We start from the raw sequence: 27548 nt of genomic DNA on the forward strand, positions 1-27548 counted from the left end.
AGTGTATTTGTCTGGAACTAAAACCAAAGTCCAAGAATTTGAGTTGTGGTCTGGAAGCGCGCAGGGATTTTCTGTTGTGCTTCGCCCCGGCGGCTTGGCAAACGCTCGCCCGTGTGAGCCAACAGGTTACAGGCTCTGCGGCGGCTCCCCTTCCGCCCTGCGGTTTAACTCTTCAAACAGAACAAGCTGTACAAGGCGCTCCTTTAGGATTTCCTCCTTGACAGGCACGTTAAACCCTTAGAAACGGTATTAAAACAGACTTTAAAAACCCACGGTGGATGCCCGAAAAGTGGCGAAAAGAAGGGAGCACTGCAAGCGAGCATTTTCTAGTGTTGCTGTTGTTTTCGGTAATTATTCACCGGATGTTCTTCGATCTATTAGGGCAGTGTTTCCCAAACTTCTCTAGAGCACTTGTTAAGTACACAATGTTACCTATATGTTCCCAAAAATTCTAGTTTAGCACGTCTTAGTTGGGATTCGGGAATCTGTATTTTAACAACTCCACCAGGTGATTCTCATCATGAGAGAAGTTTGGGAAGCCCTGTATTAGGGGATCCTAATAGCTGATTCTGAGGGGAAGCTTAAGCGATCGATTTAATTCTCAGAGACCCCAAAGCTCTGCCAGAGAGGCTGTGTGTTCTCACCCATGTAAGGGGGTGGGCTGGAGAGAGACGGCGCCCCGGCCTGCCTTTGTCCCTATTCATGGTGCTCAGGCTCTCCAAAGGAGCACCCCTCTTTGGTTTTGTCTGCTCTGAGCTATTTTTAAAAATATATATTGTATATTTTACTGATTTTGTACAGAGAGGAAGGGAGAGAGACAGAGAGTTAGAAACATCGATGAGAGTCATCGATCAGCTGCCTCTTGCACACCCCCTACTGGGGATATGCCTGCAACCAAGGTACATGCCCTTGACCGGAATCGAACCCAGGACCTTTCTGTCCCCAAGCCGACGCTCTATCCATTGAGCCAAACCGGTTTCGGCTGCTCTGAGCTATTTTTAGATGTTGGTGTTGCCCCATTGGCAAGGCGTATTTTTATTTGGCTTCCAGAAGTATTCTTCATTGAGAGCCTGAGCCTGGGGACCGCCAGAATGGGGCATTTCCAATGTGTCTGAGCTGTTTTCCTCTTGGGGAACAGACAGCCCTAACTCGACTGCCAGGCCCGTTTCTGGGGAGCCCGGACCTTGGGTGGCTGGGCCTCGTGGTGCGGGCCAGCCCGCGGGCCTCCCCAGCAGTGTGCTTGTTCTGAGCCAGGCTGCTCCAAATGGCTCCGAGCCGCCCCTTGAAAAGCCCCCAGCATCTCCAGAGCCACTGAAAGCTCCACTGGTCTCCAGGTAAGTTTAGGTCCAGCTTGATATGCTAGGACCGTGATCTGCAAACTGCAGCTCGAGAGCCACATGCTGATCTTTGGCTCCTTGAATGTGGCTCTTCCACAAAATGCCACGGTCTGGGCGAGTCTATTTTGAAGAAGTGGCATTAGAAGAAGTTTAAGTTTAAAAAATTTGGCTCTCAAAAGACATTTCAGTCGTTGTACTGTTGATAGTTGGCTCTGTTGGCGAATGAGTTTGCCGACCACTGTCCCAGGCAGACAGGACACAGCTTCCGGAGGCAACTCTTGGCACCGGGAGAAAATAACGTCTTGGGAAATCACCAGATTTCAAAGAGCCTGCCACTGACCCAGTGCAAGCTTCTCTGTGTCAATTGACAGCAGCCCCTGGCCTGGGCACATGAGTCCCAGCACCTGCCCACTGACAGAGTGCTGGCGTTCAAACAGCTCGTAACGGGCAGATAAAAACCAAGGTGGCGTTAGGAGACTGTGGGATGGATTAACCGCTGCACTGCCTTTTGGAATACGGATGGCATCTGTTTGTATTAAACATTTATCCCAGTGAAGCGTAGGTCGATGGCTCTGCGGTAGAACTGGAGAGAGATGACTCGACTTCAGTAGAACCCAGGGGCTAAGGTTTTTGGGGCACAGAACAGAACAGTGTGGGATCCTAGAGAAGTGGAATGGAAACCTTTTGTACGTACATTTAAAACAGCGCTACTTCCAGATTAGAAAGCATCTTGTTAGTAGAGAGCCAATGAGAACAAATCCCCTGCTCGCAAAGATGTTTCAGAGTTGCGTGGCACCGATTCGAAGCAGCATCACGTGAGTGCGCACTTAATAACGCGCCACGAACTGAGCCGGCGTTGGGAGAAGGCTCTTGGTCCGTGGTCGGCAAACTGCAGCTCATGAGCCACATGCGGCTCTTTGGCCCCTTGAGTGTGGCTCTTCCCCAAAATACCACGGCCTGGGCGAGTCTATTTTGAAGAAGCGGCGTTAGAAGAAGTTTAAGTTTAAAAATTTTGGCTCTCAAAAGAAATTTTAATCGTTGTACTGTTGATATTTGGCTCTGTTGACTAAGGAGTTTGCCAACCACTGCTCTTGGGTATGGCAATAGTTCCTCTGGAGTGCCGCACCACAATGCTGCCAACCGCAGGGAGTATGCTTTGCTGTGGCCCCATCATTTCCATGTCTGTCTAACCTCCCGGGACAAGAACCACCTGTCCCCCTTCCCACCACAAGATTGGGCCTAAGGAAACTTACAGTATACCCGACCTGAAAGAATTATACCGCAGCCAAGGCAAACCACATGTAGGAGGCCTCTCTCCGTTCCCTTCGCTGTCGTGTTGCTGTGTGACACTGTTAGGAGCTTGTGCCTCATGCCTGCTGAGGGGACGGGGAGAGGCAGGGACTAACTGAGGTGGTCCCTGCAGAGAGGCCCCTGCACAGATGTCCCCGTGGTGGGGCCAGAACATGGTGGCCAGTCACCTCCTGAGTGTGGATTTGGTTGGGGGGTAGAGAGGAGGGCTGGAATTTCCTGAAAATCGTCTTCAAAAGGATGTGAAAATCCTGGGCCTCTGCTTCAGTCTCTCCGCAGGTTTTCCTGGGGGCACTCCTCTTCTCTCTGCGTCTCTGACCGGCATTGGTAACTGGTTCCTGGGGTCAGCAGGCTCTGACTCCATCCGGGCGGGAGCTTTGTTTTTGGAGAATGGAGACGTCTTATCTCTTGGGTGACATAGGACATTTTTCATGTCTCTGTTGATTGACCTGCCTTGACGTTAATGACATATTCTTTAAAAACATGGGGCTGCTGGAGACCTGGGCAGGCAGGCCCGGGGCTCACCGCTGGCCCCATGCTGCTCTGTTTTGCAGAGGGTCTGAGCTGCATGAACAAGAACCACGGCTGCAGTCACATCTGCAAAGAGGCTCCCAAGGGCAGCGTCGCCTGCGAATGCCGGCCTGGCTTCGAGCTGGCCAAGAACCAGAGGGACTGCGTCTGTAAGTATAGACTGGTGCACACGGCTGGGCACCTTCCTGCCAGCATCAGAAATGCCTCCTCATGGCACCGCGGCAGCAGAGAAGGCAGTGGGCCTGAGACACTGGCCTCCCTGAGGGCTCTCACTGCATAAGGGTGGCCCCGAAAGGGAAGGGAAGTGGTGCTTTTTTATGGAACCAATCAGAAGGAAGTGGAATTCAGGAGTAAAGAGTGTGAGTGTTGAGGCCTGTGCATTCCCATTCCCACAGGATAAAATCAAACTTACTCCCCTGGGAGTCACGGTTCGTTTTTACCTGGACCCTGCTTCTCTTAGATGTGTCTCTGCCTCTCCTCGCCTTTCAGAGATCAGCCCATGTTCACTTAGGCCCACAAGCCTTTTCCCGGCACTCCGCCCTTCCTGGCTTGGTGAACTCTCGCTCAGCTTTTAATATCCTGCCTAATGTCTAATTATGACAAGGGTAGTGGCTACCTTTGGGGCGTGGGCATTTATTATGTGCAAAGTCTCGCCCAAAGATGTATCACATCCCATTTATTTTAAAAAAATATATTTTTGTTGATTTCAGAGAGAAAGGGAGTGAGATAGATAGATAGATAGAAACATCAATGATGAGAGAGTATCATTGATTAGCTGCCTCCGGCATGCCCCCTACTGGGATTGAGTGCGCAACCTGGGTACATGCCCTTGAACAGAATCGAACCCAGGAACCTTCAGTCCACAGGCTGATGCTCTATCCACTGAGCCAAACCAGTCAGGGCATCATGTTCCATTTAATTCTTACAGTCACCATGCTAGGAGCTAAGCATTATTCTCATTTTTAGTTGAGAAAATTGTGGAGATGGTAAAGCGACAAGGTCACGCGGGGAATGAGTGAAAAAATTAGGATTCAAGTGCGGGTCCGCCTCCCTCTGGGGCCTGCACTCTTAGTCGCCGTGTTCTCCTGCCTCTGAATCCTCCCCGGGGCCTCCCACGGCAGACTCACGCGTAGGGTTTTTAGATTGTGTATTTATGTGTGTCTGCCCAACTATTAGTCCCTCCAAGTCAGGACTTTGTCTTACTTTTGCCTCTCAGTCTTCTCCTGGTGCCTACCACAGGCTGTGCTCGAGCCACATCCTTTCCATTAACGGATCGATAAATGGTGTGCACAGTCCAGACACAGCTGCCACACGATGGCGAAACACAGTAATAGAGCTCCCATGGATAGCAGGAAGCCACTGTCCCTTCAAGGTGTTCCTCAGCCGCCCGTTAGGCCAGCGGAAACGCTGCCGGTCCCTTCATGAACTCTGCCGAAAGCCGGCCCTTCTAGAAGCCCCTGCAGTTTGCTAGGGGGAAGTTTACAGGGAGTAGACTGCAGTGGTTAAGAGGCGAGGAGACAGTTGTTTGTTTTTTAATCTCTGCATTCCTTTTTATTTTTGTATTTTTTAAATTAAAATATTATATAAGTTTCAGTTGCACAGTATAATGGTTTGAGATGAGACAGCTTTGCTGGGGAGCGACTTCTTTTTCCACTGCCCCCATCACAAAGCCGTGCAGCCTGGAAGCCTGCGGCCCAGGGCTGGTGCCACCATCACAGACAAGTTCTGACAGGCTCCGGGGGGCAAAGGGGGCTGGGGGCCGCAGTGAGGCTGTCCCGGGGTGTCCGTAGCTGGGCAGAGCAAAGAGCACTGTCCTGGCTCCAGGTGTCTCCAAAGGAGGACCCAGGCCTCACAGGACCTGTGCGGGGAGTAGGGGGAGTCTCAGCCGGCCAGTTTCCCAGGGACCAGGAGAATCTCTGAAAGCTTATTTTTTTTTAAAATATCTATTTTATTGATTTTTTTACAGAGAAGAAGAGAGAGAGACAGAGAGTTAGAAATATTGATGAGAGAGAAACACCGATCAGCTGCCTCTTGCACCCCCCCCCCCCCAACTGGGGATGTGCCCCCAACCAAGGCATATGCCCTTGACCGGAATCGAACCTGGGACCCTTCAGTCCCCAGGCCGACACTCTATCCGCTGAGCCAAACCAGTTTCCGCAGAAAGCTTTTTTTTTTTTTTAAATGTAAAAAGTTTTTAAGATGCCACTGCTCAAATAATATTATAATTAGAAAAGATCCAGAATTCTGCCACGTCACCAGATGTTTCAGTTTTTTCATTTTCCCACTTAGTTGTTCACATGCACGACACAATATTGATATGACCATGTTCAAAGAACAATCTCCTACATCACAAATATTCAGTCCGTTCTCTTAGATTAGAGAAATCGCAAATGCTTATGTAAGAGTTCAAACAGTCCAAGACGTCTAAGACCTTCTCCCTCTCGTTTCCTTTGTTAGAGGTAACCACTGTTCTGTTGGATGAGAGATGGCGGCGGCGGCTGCTGCTGCTGCTGCTTCTTCTTCTTCTTCTTCTTCTTCTGGCTTGTCATTAATACATTCATCCATAGTCTATGTAATTACTGCTTAATATTGCATTAATTATGTGCAAGGAATCATCCTTTCCTCTTCTTACCCCCCTTTCCTAACTAACCCAGATGGAATCCGATTTGAGCACATACGTACAAATTAAATATTATCTGCTCCAGACGCAGAGTGATGGTGCACCCCCCAGAGCCGCGTGCCGCTGCGTGTCTATGCAAACTTCTCCCCACAGAGCAGAGCGGCAGTCTCAATAATTTCCCTTAAACAGTGAAAATCCCCACCCACCCCACCATCTTCACCTACGATATAACTTTGCACAGACCTGTCATTCAGCATTTCTCCATTTCGCACTGTGACTACCTGTTCATCTAGACAGAGATAAGGTCTGGGTCAGGCTGGCTCTTTCACGCACGGAGCCTGGCACGCACTCTCTCTGTCGTGCTCATGTCCTGACTGACTGAGAAGCAGAGTTTTCTGGAGCAAACACAGCCCCGATGACGGAAATCTCAGTGCTTTATGTATGGACACGTTTTCCTCTCAGTGACTTGTAACCATGGAAACGGTGGGTGCCAGCACTCCTGTGAGGACACTGCTGAAGGCCCAGAATGCAGCTGCCATCCACAGTACAAGATGCACACCGATGGGAGGAGCTGCCTGGGTGAGTGGTGACCCCCATACTGGGTGAGGGTCTATCCCAGCCTGCCCATCCCTAACCCTAACCCTGACCCTACCCCTTATCCTCACTCTACCCCTAACCCTAACTCTAACCCTAACCCTCACCCTCATCTTAACCCTAACCCTCACCCTCAGCCTTACCCTCACCCTCATCCTACCCCTAATTCACTCTAACCCTCGCCCTCATCCTCACCCTCACCCTATTCCTAATTCTAACCTTCACTCTCACCCTTACCCTCATCCTAACCTTAACCCTCACCCTCACCCTAACTCTCACCCTAACCAATTATTAATGGTGTTTAGCACCAGATGCAGATATTTGCAATGCATTTGGCCCCGAATGGGTCCTGTGCATGTGGCAGTGGGAGTGGTCTAGGGTAAAGGATCCTCTCTCTCCATCTGCGACTTTTCACCTCTCCTGAATGAGGCTCCTCCTGAGGAGACTGAACAGCACACGCCAAGGGGCTAGGGCAATGCCAGGCTGAAGCTGCGGGGACGACAAAGTGGCCTCTGTGGTCTGCGGGAGCCAGGACTGCCTATGCCGGGTGGGACGCCTGCCCAGTCTTGCATGGCGTGTCCCTGGCTGGGCTGAGGGCCCTGGCGTGAATCTGAAGCTTGCATTCTCTGGCGTCTCTTTGGTCAGTGCAATAGGCTTCAGAAATCTTTCCATATTATTCACCAAGGCTCTGCACGCTCTGAGCGTGCTGCGTTTCCCACAGCGCCTCATTACCACACATTGTTATCGAGTGAACAGGCGCATTTCTCACATTGTTCCCACGTCTGGGGTTTCAGCGGAAGTGGTTGTGCAGGGGATGAGTAATCTGACTCTTTTCTTGTAGAGCGAGAGGACCCTGCCCTGGAGGTGACAGAGAGCAATGCCACATCTGTGGCGGACGGGGATAAACGGGTGAAACGGCGGCTGCTCATGGGTAGGCAAGATCCCTCACCCTCGCTCCATGCCCACGCTCATTGTCCATTTCCCTCCCAATGTACCCCATCGGGCCTGAACCTGGGACCCATGTGCCCTCAGACTAGCTGGACTGGGGTCAGCAGTTCCTGTCAAGCCGGGGTCTATCTGATCTTCACCCACCACTGTTTAGTCATCGCCAAGACCGTGGTGTTGTGGGAAGAGCACCAGCCCAGCCATCAGAATAACTGGGCTAGTGTCCCAGCGCTGCCCCAGCTAACTGTGACCCTGGGCACACTGCCCTGAGCCTCGTCTCCCTTTAGTCTTTCTTTACAAAACATGTACTAGGACCTACCTCGTAGGGTTGTCAGGAAGCTCAGTTAAGATAATAATATGCACAAGTGCCCAGAGTCCAATGCCTGAGACCTAGTGGGTGTGCAGTAACATGCGGTTACTCCGAATGGCAGTTCCCATCCTTCTCGGCAACTGTGAGCAGAGAGGCGTGTCAGGCAGCCCCTCGCGCAGCATGCTGCTGTGTCTGTTATTTTTGTCCGCTGCATCTCCTCTTTCTGACTGCAGCCATGTTAGCGTCAGGAGAGGTGAATTGATGTTTCTCTGTCTCTCTCTTCCTTTCTGAAATCAATTATATATATATATATATATATATATATATATATATATATATATATATATATATATATATATTTAAAAAGACTTAATAAGGACTACAAGGCTTATAAAGAGATACATCATGTCCTTGTTTCCTAACTCACATTTTCTTTAGCCCATTTGCCAGAGGCAATGATTTTTAAAAATATACATATATTTTATTGATTTTGTACAGAGAGGAAGGGAGAGAGATAGAGAGTTAGAAACATCGATGAGACAGAGTCATCGATCAGCTGCCTCTTGCACACCCCCTACTGGGGATTATGCCCGAAACCAAGTTACATGCCCTTGACCGGAATCGAACCCGGGACCTTTCAGTCCCCAAGCCGACGCTCTATCCATTGAGCCAAACCAGTTTCGGCAATGATTTTTTAAAAAATGTATTTTTATTGATTTCAGAGAAAAAGAGAGAGGGAGATATATATATATATATATATATAAATGATAAGAAAGAATCATTGATCAGCTGCTTCTGCATACCCCACACAGGGCATTGAGCCTGCAACCTGGCATGTGCCCTGACCAGGAGTTGAACAGGGCCTGGTTCATAGGTCAATGCTCAACCACTGAGCCACATCAGCCAGACAACTTTGTTAAATACTATTAGTACTGCACTCATATCTTCCTCCTCTCACCTGTGTTAGCTCTTCTTTAGGAAGCTAACTGCCTTTTTCTTACCTCCTTGTCAGAAACGTGTGCTGTCAACAACGGAGGCTGCGACCGCACCTGCAAGGATACCTCGACCGGTGTTCACTGCAGCTGTCCGGCGGGATTCACGCTCCAGCTGGACGGGAAGACCTGTAAAGGTGCCTGTGCCTCTCCGTGCTGCGAATGTGTGGGGATCGAGGCAGCTCTTCTCCTCACACCCCCTGGACTGACTCCAGACTGGCTCATGATTCATATTGATACAAGCCATTCTCCCCTGGCTAGGAGAAGGTTATAATTGAGTGAGCTTAATTAGAACCATCTTAATTGCACTAACGGTTGAGGAGGTCAGCTTCTACGTGTATCACACAATCCATTTCAGTCCATGGCCTTATTAGACAAAGGCAGAAGTTCAAGGGAACATTTGTAGGAGATACTATCAACATATCATAAATAACAGCCTCGAGATTATGTAAATAACAGCCAAGATTGTTATCCAGAGAACTTAATTAATAACTGTGCCTTTAACTTTTACTGATAAATAGAGACCCTAATGACCTACTAGTATTTCATGGGCAAGACTACAAAGGCTTAGTTCTTCAACATGATAAACAGTAGGTAACTAGTTATCAGATGAAACTTAGAACAGATAAGATTTATTTGAGTATCAGGAATCATTTAAAAGCATTAAGGCTATTTGATTGTTGTGTAATTTGCCAAAACAAATGTTCTATTTCCTTATGACTTTAATGATTAAACTGGAGTGGAAAGTATACCAGAGGGAGCCACCTTATCTTTTTTTATTTATTTAATATATATATTTTATTGTTTTTTTACAGAGGAAGGGAGAGGTATAGAGAGTTAGAAACAATGATCAGCTGCCTCCTGTACACCCCCTACTGGGGATATGCCCACAACCAAGGTACATGCCCTTGAACAGAATCAAACCTGGAGCCCTTCAGTCTGCAGGCTGACGCTCTATCCACTGAGCCAGACCAGTTAGGGCGAGAGCCACCTTATCTCGAGAGAGCAGTGCAAGGATGAGAATAAAACAGGACATTGCCATTCTTTCCCATCGATTGTTTTCTAATGCTGGTCAAGGGCAGTGTAAGTCACAGTTCTCAAGGGGTCTAGGTTCTTGTCTTTCACGATTGGTTAAGCCAGACCAGAAAACACTTGTAAGATTGAAAACACCAGCGAACATTCTAAAGTGCTTCTATGGGTCTGTTTTTGTTTCAGGGAATCATAAACTACACACAGTAGTACTTCAGGGACTTGTGGAAAACAAGGCAGGTATTGCTGTCTGATTTGCCGATGCTTGCCTGTTACAGATATTGATGAGTGCCAGACCCGCAATGGAGGTTGCGATCATTTCTGCAAAAACACCATGGGCAGTTTTGACTGCAGCTGCAAAAAGGGATTTAAATTATTAACAGATGAGAAGTCTTGCCAAGGTATGTGCTGAAACATAACTGTGCTGTGCCGGGCCCCGTGGTTGGAGTAGAGAAAACGAGACCCTGCCCTGGCAGACACTGGCTCGCTGGGCTTCTCAGCCGAGTCATTAATCCCACCTCCAACCTGTGCCTCACTGAATTCATCTACCCTGTTTCCCCAAAAATAAGACAGTGTCTTATATTAATTTTTGCTCCCAAAGATGCGCTAGGTCTTATTTTCAGGGGAAGTCTTATTTTTCCATGAAGAAGAATATGGTACACATTTATTGTTAAATGAAAATAAAGGAAATTTATTACAGACAAACTGTAAATCCCTACAGTATCAAGAATTTACTCATTTATTCAATGACAATCATGTCATCATCTTCTGGAACATCAGCATAACAATCCAATTCCTGAATTTCCTGGTGAATTTCTTGTGACTCCATTTCTTTCAGAATCAGTGGACCAAATCTCTCATGTTTAGCCTAGGGGGGCCTTATTTTCGGGGGGATGCCTTATATTTCACTCAGAAGGAAACTTGTAAGAAGGTCTTATTTTCGGAGGATGTCTTATTTTCGGGGAAACATGGTATTAGGTAGAATGAAGTCACGGATATATTTTGGAAATTAGTCTGCGAATGACTAGAGAATACTTCAGAGAACCGACGTGGTGTGATGGGAGCAGAGATCTAACCTGATGCTAGAGATGCATTGGATCACAGGATGCAAATGGTTGCATTAGGATGTTGAGATTATGAAAATTTCCCCTTTTTTAAAGTTTCTTTTAATGTTATGGATTTTATTAAAAAAAATTTTTTTGATGACAAAATATGTAGATTTAGTTAACATGCTTTTTCCCAGCAAAATCTTGGGGTTAACCCATAATCAAGGTCATGAACTAGTTGGTCTCTTCATTGTAGCCCTTGTTTGTAGTCTTTTGTGCTTGGGGAGAGGAAGGGAGGGGTTTGAGTAGAGGAGAGGATGGTGGGTCCTTGGGCAGGAGTGCTGATCCCTTCTCAGATGCATCCCTCCCACATAAGGGGTGCAGCAAGGAACTTCTCTGGGTGACAGTTATTAATATTATAACTGTTTGGGGTGGTGGTAAGTTCTTTGGGGCAGGGACACCATTTAGATTTTCAGGAAGAAGCTCTCCAAAAAGACCTGCTATTGTTTATTCCTGTTCCATTTCCAGAAATAAGAATGACCTAACTTAATTTTGTTAGAAATCCCAGAATTTTAAATAAAAATCAGAATATGATCTCTGTCTTCACTTCAGATACCGAAGATGTAACATTACCTTTTTTTTTTTTTAACCTTAGAGTGTGAATTAGGTTTCTTTCTTGGATTTTTCTTCTTAGGCAATGCAAGCATCGTTGTCCCCTTTAAATTCAGTGGGTTCATTCTAGACCATAACTGCGTGGTTTTCGTCCATTTGGCTTGGAAAGCAAATTTGCTGTTCTACATAATGTTTCATAACGTATAGAGCAAGAAATACTGTTTAAGCTGTGTAAACACATTAAAAGGGAATTAGAAAAGTGATCTCATTATTCTTGGCAAAGTGAAAGCCCGTTGTGAGCAGCCAAAGTCAGCTACTGGAAGAGTCTACTTTCCCCACAACTGGCTGATGTTAATAACAGAATTCATAGAGTGACATCAATTACATGGGAAGAAACAGACTTTTCCTCATTTTTCACTGATCAGTCTTGGTAGAACAAATATTTGCACAGAACAAATTTGCTGAAGAGATTTCTGGGAAAAGCTAGGGAAGAAGAGGTGTTGCGAGAATTTGCCCTTTTTATTTCATTTATTTTTATTCTTCTAGCCCTTCCAAATGTTTGTGTTTTTATTAATGTAGCTTCTCGGGGCACATCTGGTGTTGAAAAGAGGTCTAGCAATGGTCTACTTGGCTCCCATGGAATTCTGCGCTGGTCCTGGTTTATTATCCATTTGGAGACACAAATCGTAACTCTGTCAGAGCCCTCCGAAGAGCTGAGGAAGTGAGCTCTGAAATTATAGTCTACAGGGAAGAGGTAGTCTTGAGGCTAGTTTTCAGGACCTCAGCTGAAGCCAGGGACGCCTCTACTGAACCAGGATGGGAGGAGGAACAAAGCCAAGGGATTGGCCAAGAGGAACCAGCGTGGAGCTTACGCACCAAATGTCAGTGTCTGCAATAGGGAAATTACTGAGGACGTTGGTGTTAATGTGTTCCTTTAGTGCAGAAGGCATTAAAACCCAGGATCAACTAGTGCAGAGGGCATTAAAACCCAGGGTCAACTGGCCTTCCGTGGCCAGAAGACTCCTTCGGGGAAGATCAGAAGGAGAGGAACCAGAGTAATCTCCAACACAAGTGTGCTCTCCTTTCAATTTGCCCTAGCTTGTGGAATTACCACTGCTGTTTAGTAATACAGCAACAAGAATGCATAGGCTGCACCTTACCTTTTACAAACCCTTTTAGGTATCTTACCTCATTTACATATTTTAAATTAGCCAGCTCCGTGAATAAACATGGGTGAGATGGAGCAACTGAGCTCACAGGCAGTGCAATTTGCAACAGAATTTGGAAAGAAGGGTCCTGGCAGGGAGTATACTTATTGTGGGCTGCTCAACACTTAAAAAACAAAACAAAACAAAACAAAAACAAAACAAAACCACACACACACAAGTGAGTGGGAGAACTCCTAGGTAATGTTTTATTCGGTTTGTGTTGTTTTCTCCAGCAACTGGTTTATTATAAATGTGTTCTCGCCTCGCATCCCTGAGAGTTGGTCTCAGGTGCCCTCTCCCTTTACAATTACAGATGTGGATGAATGCTCCTTGGATAGGACCTGTGATCACAGCTGCATCAACCACCCTGGCACATTCACATGCGCCTGCAACAAAGGGTACACCCTCTATGGCTTTACCCACTGCGGAGGTGAGCAGAGCATCCTCGAAGTCAGAGACTGGGCCAGGAGAGGAACAGGGCTTACTTCTAAAGTGTCCCCAGCATTGCCGAAACTGGTTTGGCTCTGTGGATGGAGCGTCAGCCTGCGGACTGAAGGGTCCTGGGTTCAATTCCCGTCGGGGGTGTGTGCCTTGGTTATGGGCACATCCCCAGGAGGGGTGTGTGGGAGGCAGCTGATCGATGTTTCTGACTTTCTATCCCTCTCCCTTCCTCTAAAAAATCAATAAGATATATATATAAAAAATAAATAAAGTGTCTCCAGCAGATGAGGGCCAGTTTTCCAACATTGGGGGATGAACCGGACGTTTCAGTCGGTGTGCAATGGCATTGAATCCATCAACTCAAGGGAAGCATCTGCTAATGGACACTCTCCACCCCCCCGCCCCCCATTTATCCCTTTAACATTTCAAGTGTGATATGAAGCAGAAGAGCTAAGCTCTTCAGCTGTGAATTCTTTATTGGCTGTATTGAGATGGCTGTATTCAGAGAATGGAGAATTGCTCAGGAGCTGATACCCTATCCATTGGAATTTCCCAGCAGATCGTAAAGTCGCTCGGCCGGCCACCAGCAGTTCCACTGCTTTGTAGTACATAGGAACGGACTGCAAAGCCTGATCCAGCCCTTTGAGCTGCTCTGTAAGCAGGTCTTTTTTTTTTTAATATATTTTTTTTTATTGATTTTTTACAGAGAAGAAGGGAGAGAGATAGCTAGAAACGTCAATGAGAGAGAAACATCGACCAGCTGCCTCTTGTACACCCCCTACCGGGGATGTGCCTGCAACCAATGTACATGCCCTTACCCGGAATCGAACCTGGGACCTTTCAGTCCGCAGACCGACACTCTACCACTGAGCCAAACCGGCATCAGCTGTAAGCAGGTCTTTGAGCTGGAATCTGGGCCACTAACTATCTCTCTGCCCTGTGCCCAGGCAGCAACAGGTCCTGATGTCATTTGCCCTTCTGGTCAAGGAGACAACATGGCATAGGTCAGATTTGGCACCAAATGACTCCCCCTCCGCGCCCCTGGTCAGCTGGCTCATTCAGCGGTCTTTGAGAACACAGATTTAGGTTCTGACTCAGCATATCTGGGGCTGCCGAGGTGGTTCTGAGGGTCTGAGGATCTGGGAGCCACTGGCCTAAATAATCCCTGCTCAGTGTTTGCATCCTGTGCTTAAGAAGAATGGATAGTAGCGATTTGCTCTAGACAGTGTTCTCTCTCTTCTCCTTTCCAATACATTCTTGGCACAATTGAAAACCTTCTCTTCTAGCCCATCAAGAAATCCCACGGGTATATTCCTTGAATCCGGGTGTGTGTCTGGGTTTTGGTTAGAGCCACCTCTGACATGGACTCAGTCTCAGATTGATGGAGATCAGTGCAGCTCATTTTCCTTCTCTAGACTTCAGCTCCATGAACTGTCGGGGGGGTCTTGGTTGTCTATTTCCCTTGGAATGTAGCTCATGGGGATGGTGGGGTTTTAATTTGGAAGCCTGTGCAGCATGTGAGTTTGAGCATCCGAAAGTAGGGTGTGACTCTTTCTGAGCGTCCCTAATCAGGGAATGGTTTGGTCAAGAATGGAACTCGAGGCTGTCCTGACGAGGCTCATGCCAGGAAATCCAGGGAATGGAGAGCGGGGTCAGTTGGTGCCAAGCACACATCCTAAAGGCACTCGGCACCTGCCGTTTGTTTAGTGCACATGTGTCAAACACAAGGCCCGCGGGCCAAATCCGTCCCGCCAGGCCTTGCAATGTGGCCCGCACCGCGCTGTCATCACTGCACTCCGCTGCGTTTCCATCACAATGACAGTTTATGACTGTTCAGTAAACCATTCGGCCTGCGATTTAGGCTGGATTTTAGATTTTGGCCCCTTTTCTGATTGAGTTCGACATCCCTAGTTTAGTGAGTTTCAACCACATGACTCCCCTCCCGCTCCTTCTTCAAAGGAAGGATGGTGCCAGCAGGTCGGTGAGGGGCTGCTGTGACAGGAGCTGCTGTGTTTTGTTCCCCAGACACCAACGAGTGCAGCATCCACAACGGAGGCTGTCAGCAGGTCTGCGTGAACACGGTGGGCAGCTACGAATGCCAGTGCCACTCCGCATACAAGCTCCACTGGAACAAAAAAGACTGTGTGGGTAAGAGGCACCGTGGCTTGGGCAGCCAGCGAACTCCCACCGGCCAGCTGCACTCGGCGTGCTGCTGGCCGTCCCTCCCGGGAAATGTTTCCCCCTCAGCTATAGCAGCCACTCCTTACAGAGTTCAAAAACAGGAGATACTTTGCAGGCTCTTTGGTGTTGCCTTCTGTGCTTCTGGCGTAGGTTTATGCTCGCTTCTTGTTTTTCTGGTTGCTTTTATGCATGGGGGGGAAAAATAGCATACAAATAGCTCCTGTCCCTTCCTGGGGAACAGTGCCCGGTGTCTTGTGTTCTATGCTGGGGGTCAGCTTTCCCTTCTTTTCTTGGGCCTTTGCTGCATGGGACCCAGCCGTCTTGGTCACACCTGGAAGCGTCCTTCTGTGTCTGTGAATGTCTGTATTTTGTCCTGCCTAGAAGTGAAGGGGGTCCTGCCCGCTAGTGTGTCACCCCAGGTGTCCCTGCAATGCGGGAAGAGTGGCCGAGGAGACAGGTGCTTCCTCAGATGCCACTCCGGCATTCGCCTCTCTTCAGGTGAGTGGTCCCTGGGGCAGGTCCTCATGCCAGGCCCAGGCCTTCCTGGCCTTGAGGTGTTGGCTGCCCTCAAAGGGATCCCTCCTACCCCAGCCACTGGAGGGATCCCTCCTGCCCCACATGCTGGGTGTTTGTCTCTCAGGGTCTGTGTGGCGTGAGGGTTGGGGGTGACCTTAGCAGCTATCAGGAGGGACTGTGCCTTGTTACCATGTTGACCATCCACATTCTGTCTGTCAGGACTGCAAGAGGCCTACTCTGTCACCTGCGGCACTTCCCCTCCTCTCAGGAACAAACAGCAAAAATCAAATGGCTCTGCTTTCGGGGGTAATGACCGAATCTGCGTGTCCTCTCCGGGGCTCATGGTGTTCCGTGGGCTTCACTCTGGGGTGCTGTTCCTGGGGGCTGGCTTTGTTTTTTTTTCTCTTTGTCTCCTCGAGGCCGTGAGCGTGTCACAGGATGCTCTGGCCTGTAGCCTTGGTGCCTGCACTCCCACATACCGTGTGACAGACACGTACTGTGTCCGCTGTGTGGTGGGCGGCTCTGTGCTCAGCCGTGCTGGGCCCTCCTATTGGGCAGAGGCCTGCAGAGCCCTGGGAGCAGAGACTTAGGTCTCCCACACTCCCCTACCCTGGAGCACCCCAAAGGCCCAGCGGGAAAGTGTGCCTCGGTGGAGATAGGCGTGGGTATGACAGGGGGAGCAAGAGTTCTGTCCAGAGAAAGGACCCCAAACCCTTTTTGCTTTTGTCAAAGCAAAAGAACGAAATTCGAAGCTTTTAGGCAGCTTCCTCTTCCCAGATTTAGACATCTCTGTGATGAACGAAGAAATGGTTCTTGATGTCCGTGTTATCGAATATATACACGAGCAAAGCTAAAGCCCAAAGCAGGACACTAACCGCTCGCATCTGCTGATCAAATGGTTAAAACATGCCACCCACCGTATTACATGTGTTAGCTGATTTAATCCACCTCACAGCCCTCTAGGGCAATTTGGCTATTATTCTCATTAGCCAGATGAAGAGCTGAGGTGCAGAGAGGCGAGATAACGTACCCAGAGTGGCTCAGATAGGAAATACCGGAGCCAGGGTTTTGACCAGGCCGCCTGCATCCAAAATCTTAAGCTTTCTCCTTTCCCGTTCTACAATACTTGCCTAACATTTGGACCAGCCAGAGCAGACATCCTGGTGTGTGTTTCACCAAACCCCTCAGGGATGGTCACTTGGAGATTTAGGCCAAAGATGGGCAAGCAAATAGTTCACAATTCTTTCTCTGTATCAAATAGTAGGCTGAACTTTTTTTTTTATGTATGCCCTTTTCTTTTTCTTTTTCTTTTTCTTTTTCTTTTTCTTTTTCTTTTTCTTTTTCTTTTCTTTTCTTTTTAAATATATTTTATTGATTTTTTTACAGAGAGAAAGGGAGAGGAGAGAGATAGAGTTCGAGAAACATCAATGAAAGAGACACTGACCAGCTGCCTCCTGTACATCCCACACCAGGGATGTACCCGCAACCAATGTCATGCCCTTGACCGGAATCGAACCTGGGACTCCTCAGTCCGCAGACCGATGCTCTATCCACTGAGCCAAACCAGTTTTGGCAACTTTTTTTTTTTTTTTTTTTTCATTATCTCAGTCTTCACAACAGCCTGGTAATGTAGGTCCCATAATTATGTCTATATTTTTGTAGATGGGAAAACTGAGAACCAGGGAGATTACATTCTCATCACAAATTGAGAAGTTAGAGTTTGAATCCTCGTCACTGGCTCCAGAGCCTCACATGTGGTTAAGACTGACCATGGGAGGAGAGGAGAATTCTGCACATGAGGCTCTCAAAGTGAGGGCCTCCAGATCCTGAAAATCCGAGCCATGTTTAGTGAGTGCATTCAGTGGGGACTGGTGGCCCCAGCCCTGTCCTCCCAAGCAGCCTCATTTAGAGAATCTGCCCTTCTCCATGTTCTCCAGCAGCCTTGTCCAACTTTTTGAGCTAGGGGATTTTGGTCTGTCTTGGGAAGGCATGGAAAATGAACTCTTTTTAAAAAAAATCTCACTGTTGAGGTAGTTTTGGGCACCTTATTCATCTCAGATGGACGAGTGGCAGTTCTTAGGCAGCTCCTGGGAACAGAGTGTTGCCATCACCTGTCAGCCCCAGGTTATGGGCGCCTCAAGGTCCAAACCTTTCTTGGGCTCGTGGTGAGAGAGGAGCTCAGGGTGTGCAGCGTGCGTGTGGGGGGACCCAGCCAATAGGCAGCTCTCCGTACCCAGCTGGTGTTTCCCTTCCTTTGCCTCTGAAGGTAACCTCTCCCACTTGTTTCTTTCTGAAGATGTCGCCACCATCAGGACAAGTGTAACCTTTAAGCTAAATGGAGGCAAGTGTAGTTTGAAAAAGGCTGAGCTGTTTCCCCAGGGTCTGCGACCAGCACAACCAGGTACGGAACCAGGTGGCCAGCGCAGGGAGCCCGCCTGTGTGTGGGGAAAGGGGCCGTGATCAGCTCGAGCCCTTCAGATGGGGCCCAGCAATCCAGAATCTCCAAGGACTGTCTGCCCAGGAGGAAGAGGGGCCGAGCCTAGTGTCCCGCGTAGTTCTGGGTTAGACCTCGGCACCTCCTTTGCGAGGTGCAGGTTGGGGAGCTCCGGGGAATCCTGGGAGTTCACAGGAACCGATAAGGGCTCTCAGATGCACTGGGTTAAATTTCCCAGATCTCCAAGTTTGCTCGAAATATAAGCCAAAGAAATGAAAAGAGCTTTGGCTCGGAGAGGATAATCTGTGATGAACAAGGGTGGAATATCCAGCTTTCCTGCTGGATCTGGTTTCTGGAGGCTTCCGCAGAGCAAACACTATCCAATTGGCCTTATTGAGGAGAGCAGGGCCCAAACCCCCTCTTCTCCCACAGCTCACATTTCCAGGATTGTTTCGTAAAAATAATTTTAGAGGGTACAAAAATCAGAGTTCAAGTGTAAGGGAGGCCTCTTTCCCCAATCTACCCTCAAGTAAATCATGCAAACAAATGAATACACAGCTTACTGTAGTCACTTTGGACTGCCTTTAAAAAATTTAAAAAAAAAATAAAATATATATATATATATATATGTATTATTGATTTTTTTTACAGAGAGGAAGGGAGAGAGATAGAGAGTTAGAAACATTGATGTGAGAGAAACATCGATCAGCTGCCTCCTGCACAACCCTTACTGGGGATGTGCCCGTAACCAAGGTACATGCCCTTGACCAGAATCGAACCTGAGACCTTTCAGTCCTCAGGCTGACGCTCTATCCACTGAGCCAAACCGGTTAGGGATGGACTGCCTTTTTAAAAATATATATATTTTATTGATTTTTTTACAGAGAGTTAGAAACATCGATATGAGAGAAACATCCATCAGCTGCCTCCTGCACATCCCCTAACCAAGATAAGTTTTGGTACCTCCATGTAAGGGAAGATTATGCAGCTATTAATTATATGTTCCAAAGAATATTTAATGACATAGGAAAATGTTCTTGTTATAAGATGGAAAATGGGGGAGTAACACTTTGTATATCTAATACAACCCAGATTGTGTAAACAAAAAGAAGGTAGGTGGAAAAACCCCTCAGCATGTCACTTGTACTGGTTATATCTGCGAGGGAGGATGATGGGTGGTTTCATTTTTATTTTCTTCTGCATTTTCCAAATTCTCCACAGTGGGCATTTATACTTTTAGATTAGAAGGAAAAAATGTTATTAAAAAATAGATTTGGTTTTTAGATTACTTAATGGTGTTGTACTAATGTTAGTTTCTTAGTTTTTATAAATGTACATGTTTGTTTAAACATTTATTTAAAATATATTTTTATTGATTTCAGAGAGGAAGGGAGAAGGAGAGTGAGATAGAAACATCCATGATGAGAGAGAATCATTGATTGGACTGCCTCCTGCACACTCCCTACTGGGGATTGAGCCCACAACCCGGGTATGTGCCCTTGGCCAGAATGGAACTGCAGGCCAATGCTCTATCCACTGAGCCAAACCAGCGAGGGCTAAATGAACATGTTGATGGAAGAAGTTAGTTAACTTCAGGGGAGCCTTGGTGAAGAATAAATGAAAACTCTCAGGGTTATCTTGACAACTTTCCTATAATTCTAAACTTACTTCAAAACAGAAAGTTAAAAAAAAAATTGACATGGAAAATTGAAAGGGAGAAATAAACATCTGTTTACTTAGACATTTAAAGTTAACCTTTCGGAAAAAGTACAATCGATCTTAGGGGAAATATATAGAGGGCACATTGAATTGGCCTTTTTCTTTCTTTGGCTCCTGGTGAATGGTTGAACTTCGAACACCCTTGTAATGTTAAAGAAGAATATGATACAGATGATATGTAAGTTCAATAAAGCAAGATTTTAAATAGAGACAATTCAGTTGTGCGGATGATACATGGCTCAGCTCTTTGATTCGGGTGAACAATCATTAGTTAGCCCGGCCGGCCGTTGTGGCTCAGTGGTTAGCATTGATCAGGAAGTCACTGTCCAATTCCCAGTCAGGGCATATGCTCAGGTTGCAGACCCCAGTGTGGAGCATGCAGGAGGCAGCTGATCGATGATTCTTTAGCATCATTGACATTCTCTCTCTCCCCCCCTCTCTTCCTCTCTGAAATCAATAAAAAATATATATTTAAAAAAACAAAACAATTTAAAAGATTCCCTGGAAGCTACAGGTGGGGGTTGGGAGGGGTGAGGGGAGGGTGATGACAGCCAATGTCAGCCCTAGGGATGTTTAAAAAAAATCTCTGATATCAATAAAAATATATTTAAAAAATTTTTAAACAAAGTCAGCCCTGCTTTATCCCACACTTTCATTCCCATCCTAGAGGCCTTCATGACACTGTTCGGTTCTGTTGGGTCTTTGTGCCGTATATGGCTCCAGCTTGTTTCAAAACGAGACGTCACCGTTGATGTGCGTCACGGCTTCCCCTTTGGGTTGGAATTACTTCAAGGCCAGTTTGCCTGAAAGCAGGAGTCGGCTCCCTGCTTCCCACCCTGTGCTCACTCCTTATGTGAAGCCTCAGCCCCTTCTTGGCACATCCCAGTCCAGCGTTAAGGAAAGCAACTGTGAGAGCCGGAGTGCATGCTCCTCAGCAGACCCGCCCTCAGGAGTGGGAGGTGACCCTGGTCCCTGCCTGCCCCGTGTGTGGCTGATCAACCGAATGTATCCATGGGAATCATTTCCAAGGGCTCCGTTGTTAAGTTATAGAGGAGGCGATGCTGACTCTTCAACATCAAAATGTCATCGTGCTGCAGGCTGAGGGCTTTCAACGTCGTGGCATCTGGAGCTAATCACTTGGTCCCCCGAGAGTGGTTTTAATGAAATGTTTACTGAGCTCTGGCGAATGTTCGGAATTTGGCTCCCGATGGTTTTGTTTCTTCATGCAGAGAAGCACAGCTCAGTCAAAGAGAGCTTCCGCTACGCACACCTCACATGCGGCTCCCGCAAGCGAGTGCCCGGCGCCCCAGGCCGACCAAGCGCCGCTCAGGAAGTGTTTGTCACTGTTGAGTTTGGGCTTGAAACTAACCAAAAGGAGGTGACAGGTTGGTTTGAAAGCAGGCCACGGTGCCAGGCCTTTCACAGCTTGCTCCTTGTTCCTTTGCCTTTCACTTTCCATTCTTCCTGGGTGGGGGATGTAGTGCTACCACTGAAGTATCTCCTGTTTTCCCCCCCACCCCCAAACTAAAACCGAATTGGTTGGAAACCTGTTAGATTTATCTGCTTCATGAAAACCCAAAGCAACCATTTTGGTCAACAAATTTCTGTTGGTACCGAATGCTGCCCAGCCTGCTAGGTGCCCAGTCCAGGTCTCCCCACTCTGACCACAGGGGACTGGGGGGCCCTGCTCATCCTCTTGGCTGCAGCCGGCAGATCCCCCCCCCCACACACACACACCGCTGTCCTCTCGTTCCTGCAGCTGCTTGTGATCTGAGCTGCGTCGTGAAGCGCACAGAGAAGAGGCTCCGGAAGGCCGTCCGCACGCTCCGGAAGGCTGCCCACAGGGAGCAGTTCCACCTCCAGCTCTCCGGCACGGACCTCGAGGTGGCTAGGAAGTCCCCCCGAGCGTCTGAACGCCGGGCAGAGGCCTGCGGAGCGGGCCAGAGCCACCTCGGAAACCAATGTGGTGAGTGGCCCGTTGGCCAGCACATTCTTTAAGCAGAGCTGCTCACAGCTCCACAAACACTGAGGTACCAAACGTCTGGCCCCCTCTTCCCCTGACTGGGCTCACTCCAGAGAACACCCTGGCTGTCCCCTCCTTTGGGAACTACATGGTGGTGGTGTCTGGTGTGTGTGCTGGACCGGGAGCTCCCCAGCACCTGGCTTCGTGCCTGGGCTGGTGGTGGCACTTAGGAGATGTTTGCTGAATGGAGGGACAGAAGGGAAGAGGCAGGGATGACGAGAAGAGGGAGCGTTTCCCTGTTAGGGTCTGAGGGACAGTGGTCTTTAGATGACTGTGGTCTCCCCGCTGGGGCAGAACTGCAGGAATAAGGCACCAGGAGCCTTCTGTACACTCCCCTGTCAGAGCTCCCCTCCTGCCTCTGGCTCGGCTGGTGGTGGCAGCGCACCATCTCCTGCTCACAGTTTTGTGCAGAGGCAAGGCTGCCTCGTGAGATCCCTGAGCTGCAGCCCAAGGTTCCTCGTAGTGTCAGCCTCATGGATGTAGGTATGTGTGAGCGTGAATTAAACTTGAGATCTGGCGTTTGTGCAGCATCAGTTCTGTTCCTTTGATGACGTTCCAGGCAAGACGGACCTGGGCAAGAGGTTCTGGAGTGGCTGGTCTTGAGATTTGTTTGTTTCGAGAAACTGTGCTGGGCAATTGTGGGAGATTCCAGCTGAAAAGCCATGGATGAAAAACATTGGGAGACTCATTCTACAGTAACGATTTATGGTGCTGATGCATTGAGTTCTGACCTGGCCCAGGTACAACCCTTTGTGCTGCATTATCTTATTGGATCCTATTAGATATCTTACTGGGTAGGTACTGCCTTCACCTAAGAGCTACGCAAGATGGAGCTCAGAGGGTTAAGTTCTCTTGCTCAAGATCACTAGAATGGGCCGATTGCAAAGCCAGACCCTTCCAGAATAAACTGATGTCCTGTCTGAAGTGTCATTAGAATCACAAGTCTCTAGAAACGGAGCTTGAGCTGAGGAGTAATACATCCGTGACTCTGAAGAAGCAAAGCTGAACTCCCAGGTACACTCATTCAGGAGAATTGTCAGCAACAGCCCCACAGCCCAAATCTGTTGCTTTACCAAAACGTAGTAAATATCATGTATAAAATCAAGTGTAACTGTCCACCAGTGGCTGGTTCTCAAATAGTCTTGACTTTTATTCCAGCTGACTCTCTTAAAAAGAAGGAAAAAAAGAAAAAAGTAAACATAACACAGCTGGTTGGCTTGCTCTCATTTGAAATTCGAAAGTTCCAGTTTCTGTACCAAAATGGTGATGAGAGTTGGCTGTTGCTGCCCTACTTTCCAGGATGAGTTTCAGAAACGTTCAGGGATGGTCAGGCTGGGCCTCCTCCTGGCCCCTCGGAGCGAAACCCTCCCTCATTTCTCCATTGGCCACCTGTTAGGGAGAGGCCTGGTGGCTCGCCAGGAGCCTTTGTGTCCAGTTAACAATGTAGGGAAAACTAGTGTCAGGGCCTGTGGACCAGCTCCCAGTGAGAGTATTACCAACACTACTAAGTGTGTGCTTCTGGGGTGTAGAGACTCAGCATGAGGATCAGGAGTTGCTTAAACAGAGGCCTCATGGCCATGACAGCTTATGAAAGTCACTTGGCATGGGATGTATGCAGCTGGTGTAGGTGTGTGCATGTGTCCTGAGATGCTGGTCATGCTAAGTTAGGTTGGATTCATTGCTCAGGGAGGCAACGTATCCTGTCTCAAGAGCTCCTTCTAGCAATGGATGGGTTTTGTAGCCCACATGGGACCAAACCAGGTTCACCCTGTCGGCAGCAACGGTGAAGATTTAGAAGAAACAGCACAAAGAATTACTAGTGAAGCTCCTCCTGGAGGAAGGAAGTTGGTGCAAAGAGCTATTGGGTGTGTGATTAAAAAGGCTTTTTACCCAGTAGATTCATGGCACAAGCAAGCCACAGTGTGTGTGTGTGTATGTGTGTGTACGTATCTGTCTGTCCGTCTCAATTCTGGTCTATTTGATGGTATTAGAACTTTATAAGCACCAGGATTATTGGTATTTTCTGAACTAAGGATGGTACATACCATAGAGACAAACTTAAGGTAGTTCTTTTTTATGTAGAAGATGGTGGAAAGGGTATGAAGAACAGGAAGTGGTGAACTGTAATAGAGCCAGGGCATGGGGGAGGAGTAAGGAGGTGCATACTTTCCAAAATGTAGACTATAGTCTTGCAAAATGTCATTTGGGCAGAGATGTGAAGGACAGAGGAAGCAAGCCATGGGAATATCTAGAAGTCCCAGGCAAAGGCACCAGCAAATACAGAAATCCTGGCATTTGAAAGAAGGCCAGCTTGATGAGTGCTGAGGGTGGGGAGAAGGAAGAAGAGCAGGTCACCTGGGGAGTGGAAATGGTGGTGAGGACCAGGGACTTTGAACCTGAGAAGCGAAGCCAATGAAGGGTGTTGAGGAGAAGAATGACAGAGTTCTGACTTAAGTCTTAAAGGACAACTTTGGCTGCTTTGTTAAAAATAGAATATAGATGTATGTGTGAAAAATTTTTTTAAAAATGTGTTAGTATAATTTGAATAGTGTTTTGTGCTGTTTTTTAAAAAATATATTTTATTGATTTTACACAGAGAGGAATTGAGAGGGATAGAGAGCTAGAAATGTCCATGAGAGAGAAACATAGACCAGCTGCCTCCTGCACGCCCCCCACTGGGGATGTGCCCGCAACCAATGTACATGCCCTTGACCAGAATCGAACCTGGGACCCTTCAGTCCCCAGGCCGACGCTCTTCCACTGAGCCAAACCAGCTTCAGCTGTTGTGCGCCGTTTTTAACTAGAGTACATCACTATATCTTTCCATGCTAATAGAAGAGCTAACTTCTTTCTTTCTTTTTCCTCCTCCTCCTCTTTCTTCTCCTCCTCCTCCTCCTCCTCCTCCTCCTCCTCCTCCTCCTCCTCCTCCTCCTTCTCCACCTTCTCTCTCTCTCTCTCTCTCTCTCTCTCTCTCTCTCTCTCTCTCTCTCTCTCTCTCTCTCTCCCTCTCCTCCCCCTCCTCCCTCCCTCCCTCCCTCCCTCCCTCCCTCCCTCTCTCTCTCTCTCCCTCCCACCCCCTCTCTCGCTCTCGCTCTCTCTCTCCTTACCTGAGGATATGTTTCTTCTGATTTTAGAGAGAAAGGAAAGGAGAGGGAGAGAGAAACATTGATTGGTTGCCTCTTGTATGCTTCCCAAATGGGGATTGAATGCAACCTGCATATGTGCCTTGACTGGGAATTGAACCCACAACTCTTTCATGCAAGGAGGATGCTTCAACCAATTGAGCCACACTGGCCAGGCTAACTTACTTCTTTTAAAGCCTTCTAATCCTTTTTAAAAATACCAGTATTTATTAACCATATCAAATAGCCACTCTGTTGGCAGATGTTTTAATTATTCATATTTTTTAATTGCAAACAATGCTGCAATGAATATTCTTTTTTGTGCACATGGCCAATACTTCTAAAGGATAGACTTTTAGAAGTGCAATTGCTGGTTCAAAGGAAATGCATACTTAAAACTTTAATAGATACTGCCAAATTGCTCTCCAAAAATATCATACTAATATATATTCCCTCCAACATTGTAATTTAGTTCTTATTGCCTCACATCATTGCTAACATGGGTCAGTTAAACTGATCTTTTTAATTTTTGCAGATCTGATAAGCAAAAATGATGAAGTCATTTTATCTTGTTTTTCTTTGATCATTTGTAAGACTGAGCATGCTATCATATATCTGTGACCATTTGGATTTCTAGTTCTGAAAATATCCATATTTTTTTGCCTATTTTCCCACAGAATTATTTTTCTAATAACACTTAAAAAATAAAATTTAAAGTCCCAAATTACACCAAAGAACAGTCACTTCTGACCAATTAAATACTTTCTTATAGTCATTTTTATAGAGCAAAGTCTCATTAATTTGGCATTCTAGGACTTTGGGGACAGCCTGTTCTGCAGGTGACCTTTGTACCATCTGTGATCAATTTTAGCAAGATGGGGGGAAAAGAGACAGCAGTTATATTCTCCAAAGAACAAATTCCTTAAGTGCCATAATAATTCATAAAGTCCTTAATAGCTAAAGAAGAATTAATGATGACATGGATTTCTAGCTGTTTTTTTTTGTTCAGAGCTATTTATCCTTTCATTTAAAAAAATTAAGAAATATACTTGTGGTTGAAACCAGTTTGGCTCAGTGGATAGAGCATCAGCCTATGGACTGAAAGGTTCCAGGTTCGATTCCAGTCAAGGGCACATACTTTGGTTGCGGGCGTGCAGGAGGCAGCTGATAGATGTTTCTCTCTCATCCATGTTTCTAACTATCTCTTTCCCTTGCTCTCTGTAAAAAATCAATAAAATATATGTGTGTTTTTTTGTTTTGTTTTTGTTTTGTTTTGTTTTGTTTTAAAGAAATATACTTATGGTCTAGCCTGTGTGGTTCAGTTGGTGGGGTGTTCTCCCATGCACCAAGAGGTTGCTGGTTCGAATCTGAGTCAGGGCACATGTCAGGGGTTTAGACTTAATCCCAGTGGGGGGTGTGCAGGAGGTAGCTGATCGATGTACCACTCACATGGATGTTTTTCTTTCTCTCTCCCACTCTCTTCCTTTCTCACTAAATATCAATAAAAATATTTTTACAAAAGAAATACTAGTTACAGTGGGGAGGAGAGGAAGATCTGGGGGAGATAATAGATCAACCGAAGGACTTGTATACATGCATATAAGTACAACCAATGGACATAAAACTCTGGGGAGGGAGGGTATGTATGGGAGGGAGGGAGGGGGGCAAAAAAAATCAATAAAATATATTTAAAAAAAGAGAAATACTATGATAGTATGCTTGCTACTCTACATATTTTTCTATTTGAGTATTCTTAAAACTTGTTGAGATTTTTAAAAGACACAATCTAGGCAACTGAGAAGCGGGGAAATATTTTAGTGCCTGGGTTCTTGAGAGACTAGGAACGTTTAATTCTGCTTTTAACAGCTGTAGCTTTCCTCTGCAGCAGTTGAGGAAAATGAATCCAATCAGTATTTATTGCCATACCATTCTGTGCCACTCTGTGAACTTGGGATAAAGCATGAGAATATAATGGGTGAGGGTCCTGCTTTTATGAAGGTTACAATCCAACAGAGAGGGAAGGACAATAAAAAGTAAAGAAGAAAGATGATTTCCAAAGTTGTAAGTGCTATAAAGATAATAAAACAGAGAGGAACAGAGGAAATAAGGGTGACTCTCCACGGGGTACTCAGGGAAGGCTCTCAGAACAGGTGATATTTGAGGGATGACCTACATGGGAAGAAGAACCATGCTCTTTTTTCAGATACAGAAACAAAAGCAGAGGGAGGCAATCCATTTCCCCAATGTCACCCAGTGAGTACATGGCAGAACCAGGATTCAAAACCAAATCTGACTCAAGAGCCTATGTCCCAACTCTCTGACTTTAAAAACTCACCTCTCCTGGATCAGCCTGTGCCCTGGGATTGTCTCACTCATACTGCACCCATACGGAGAGTCCTCCATGGGCCAGCTCTGTGGTGGGTGCTGAGGAGGTCTGGATAAATATAATGCCATCCCTCAGGTCACACTTAGCCCTCCCGGGGGAGAGTCCAAAAGCCCTTCCAAAGAGAGGAAGCCAGAACTGAGTTTTGAAGAATGTGTGTATGACCCTTAAGGGGAGAGGAGCATTGAAGCAGAGGA

At 47.1% G+C, this 27548-nt stretch overlaps 1 protein-coding gene across 8 annotated transcripts in view; it reads left to right on the forward strand.

Moving 5' to 3' along the window:
* The window catches only part of SCUBE2 (signal peptide, CUB domain and EGF like domain containing 2), a 64564-nt gene that overhangs the window by 14338 nt on the left and 22678 nt on the right, over nt 1-27548 (forward strand). For 2 of the 8 annotated variants that reach the window (XM_045577613.1, XM_045577617.1), the window contains 12 exons: nt 3200-3325; nt 6259-6375; nt 7232-7321; nt 8658-8774; nt 9945-10067; nt 12846-12962; nt 14999-15121; nt 15536-15652; nt 15890-15976; nt 17937-18071; nt 21053-21208; nt 21583-21789. In XM_045577613.1, coding sequence (XP_045433569.1) covers nt 3200-3325; nt 6259-6375; nt 7232-7321; nt 8658-8774; nt 9945-10067; nt 12846-12962; nt 14999-15121; nt 15536-15652; nt 15890-15976; nt 17937-18071; nt 21053-21208; nt 21583-21789 — 1515 coding nt within the window. The remainder of the gene's footprint in view (nt 1-3199; nt 3326-6258; nt 6376-7231; nt 7322-8657; nt 8775-9944; nt 10068-12845; nt 12963-14998; nt 15122-15535; nt 15653-15889; nt 15977-17936; nt 18072-21052; nt 21209-21582; nt 21790-27548) is intronic. The other 6 variants (XM_045577615.1, XM_045577614.1, XM_045577616.1 and 3 more) reach the window with 6 other exon arrangements.

Source organism: Pipistrellus kuhlii, unplaced genomic scaffold (assembly GCF_014108245.1).
Source record: "Pipistrellus kuhlii isolate mPipKuh1 unplaced genomic scaffold, mPipKuh1.p scaffold_m20_p_9, whole genome shotgun sequence".
Lineage (NCBI taxonomy): Eukaryota > Metazoa > Chordata > Mammalia > Chiroptera > Vespertilionidae > Pipistrellus > Pipistrellus kuhlii.